Here is a 2,048-nt window from a genome sequence, read left to right on the forward strand (position 1 = left end):
TCATTCCTCTTGGAGGAACTTCCAAGCAGAAAGAGAAGAAATTGGTGTTCCTTTCCACCCAATAAGCAAACAATTCCCATTCATATCAAATGTGCAACCACTTCCACAAGCAAACTTATTAACTATCAGTCTTGCCTGATAAAAACATGCACTGCTCAGTTCTTTTTCAACCATTTGAAACCTCCCAAAGAATTCGCTCCAAGCATCAACCTTCATGTGCCTGGTTGTCCTCTCCTCACCCTCAGTTGTCGCAGTGTTATGAATCCCATACTGCATGTACATTGCTTCATTTTTAATCCTCATGGGGTTGCGCCGATTGATACAAGCCTCGAGGCAATCAAACTGTGAACCATAAAAAAACAGTGCTTCCACAAATCGGTCCATGAATGTCGGTGCATCTGTATTTGCATCTATTTCGGTCACCATCATCACACATGGAGATAGGTTTCTAATCACTCTTATTAGAGCTTCCAAGCGATGAGGCCTCGATGTCATGGTCCTCAAGAACCATGGATAGTAAACAACAATGGCTTCACCGGCCTCAACCTCAAAAACATCTTCATTGAGATCTTTGATGTCTGATACCAAAACTGCCTTAAAAAAAAAGGGTAGGTTAATTGTGTCTGCAAAAGACAAAAGCCTCTTACCCGTCTCCTCCACAGCCAGTTCTGAGGTTGTTGCGACATCAGTTATCTTAAGAAGCTCAACTGGGCATTCATGTCGAACCAGGGCTGGCCCTGAGTTCGTCGGGGCCTAAGGCGAATTTTTGAAATTGGGGCCCTTTTATATTGAAAAATTTTTATGAATAAAACGACAAGTTACAATTTTTTTATTTGTTTGTAACCATAAAAAAATTTACTTACACATATAATCATTAAAATTATAAATAAAACAATTTAATAAAACAAAATTAGAACAAAAAAATTAGGAAAAAATTATTCAATTAAAATTGATAGAGACCTAGGTAAAAAAAATTGAGCAAAATTATTTATTCCACTAAAATCTAATAGATAAAGAAGGTAAAAATAAAAAATAAAAAAATAGGGCCCATATATTGTATGTATTATTTTTCTTGAGCCCAAACACTTTTTTTTTAATATATATTTTCATTTTAATAAATATGGACCAAATTACACTTATAAATAAATATGGAGTAAATCATACAAGGACCCAAAAAAATATTTTGGGGCCCTTTAAATTGATCCTAAAATCAAAAAAAAAAATATATATTGAGCCTATAATATTTTATCAAATTTAAGGGCCCTATTTTTGGGCCAAATTTAGGGGCCCTATGTTATATATGTTTATATGTTTTACCAAATTTAGGGGCCCTATTGTTTTTTATTTATTTATTTATATATTTTCATTTTAATAAATATGGACCAAACACATTTATAAATAAATATGGGCTAAATTATACATGAGTCCAATAATACATTTGGGGCCCTTTAAATTGATCTTAAAACCAAAAAAAAAAAAAAAAGTTGAACCTATAACAATTTTTTAAATTTAGGAGCCCTATTTTTGGGCCAAAATATGGGGCCTAAGGCACAAGCCTTACCTGTCTTAGGGCAGGGCCGGCCCTGTGTCGAACAGCAAGAGCTTGTATCAAGACTGTTGCGTTCATTCCACTTCTAATTCCAAAATCAATGAAATGAATCCTTTTTGCGGAAGCCACGCTGTCGAGGACGGCTTGGATTCCGGTGAATTGGGCTACTTGAACAAATGGAAGCTCTTGTTGCCACGCGAATACAGCAGGTTGGACGTCATTCACAGCCTCTTCGGCATGCAATGGCTGCTCAGTTTCACAGCCTTCATGTCCATGATCTGCTGAAGTTTTCCCCATTTCTCGGTTGATCCTCTCTCAAAGAGCTTCGGCGAAATAGAAAACAAATCTCTCAACTGGATTACTGGTAACCGGAGACAAGTCATCACACATGCTGAGCAATTTCACAGCACGATCAAACTTCTTGTTTCCTACTTTCTCAGCAGAAGCTAGAAGAAATAGGATAAGTTCCAAGTTTTTGGTATCCTCGTCAGAGAGACCG

At 36.5% G+C, this 2,048-nt stretch overlaps 1 protein-coding gene across 1 annotated transcript; it reads right to left on the bottom strand.

Annotated features, from left to right (window-relative positions):
* On the bottom strand, positions 1–1,846 carry LOC114264592 (DELLA protein 1-like). Its single transcript, XM_082876915.1, has 2 exons — positions 1,562–1,846; positions 1–594 (listed from the first exon to the last, which is right to left on the bottom strand). The coding sequence occupies exons 1-2, from the start codon at positions 1,844–1,846 to the stop codon at positions 1–3; spliced, it is 879 nt and encodes a 292-aa protein (XP_082733041.1).
* Positions 1,847–2,048: the final 202 nt, after the last annotated feature.

Source organism: Camellia sinensis, chromosome 6 (genome assembly GCF_055761805.1).
Source record: "Camellia sinensis isolate YWXY chromosome 6, ASM5576180v1, whole genome shotgun sequence".
NCBI classification, from domain to species: domain Eukaryota; kingdom Viridiplantae; phylum Streptophyta; class Magnoliopsida; order Ericales; family Theaceae; genus Camellia; species Camellia sinensis.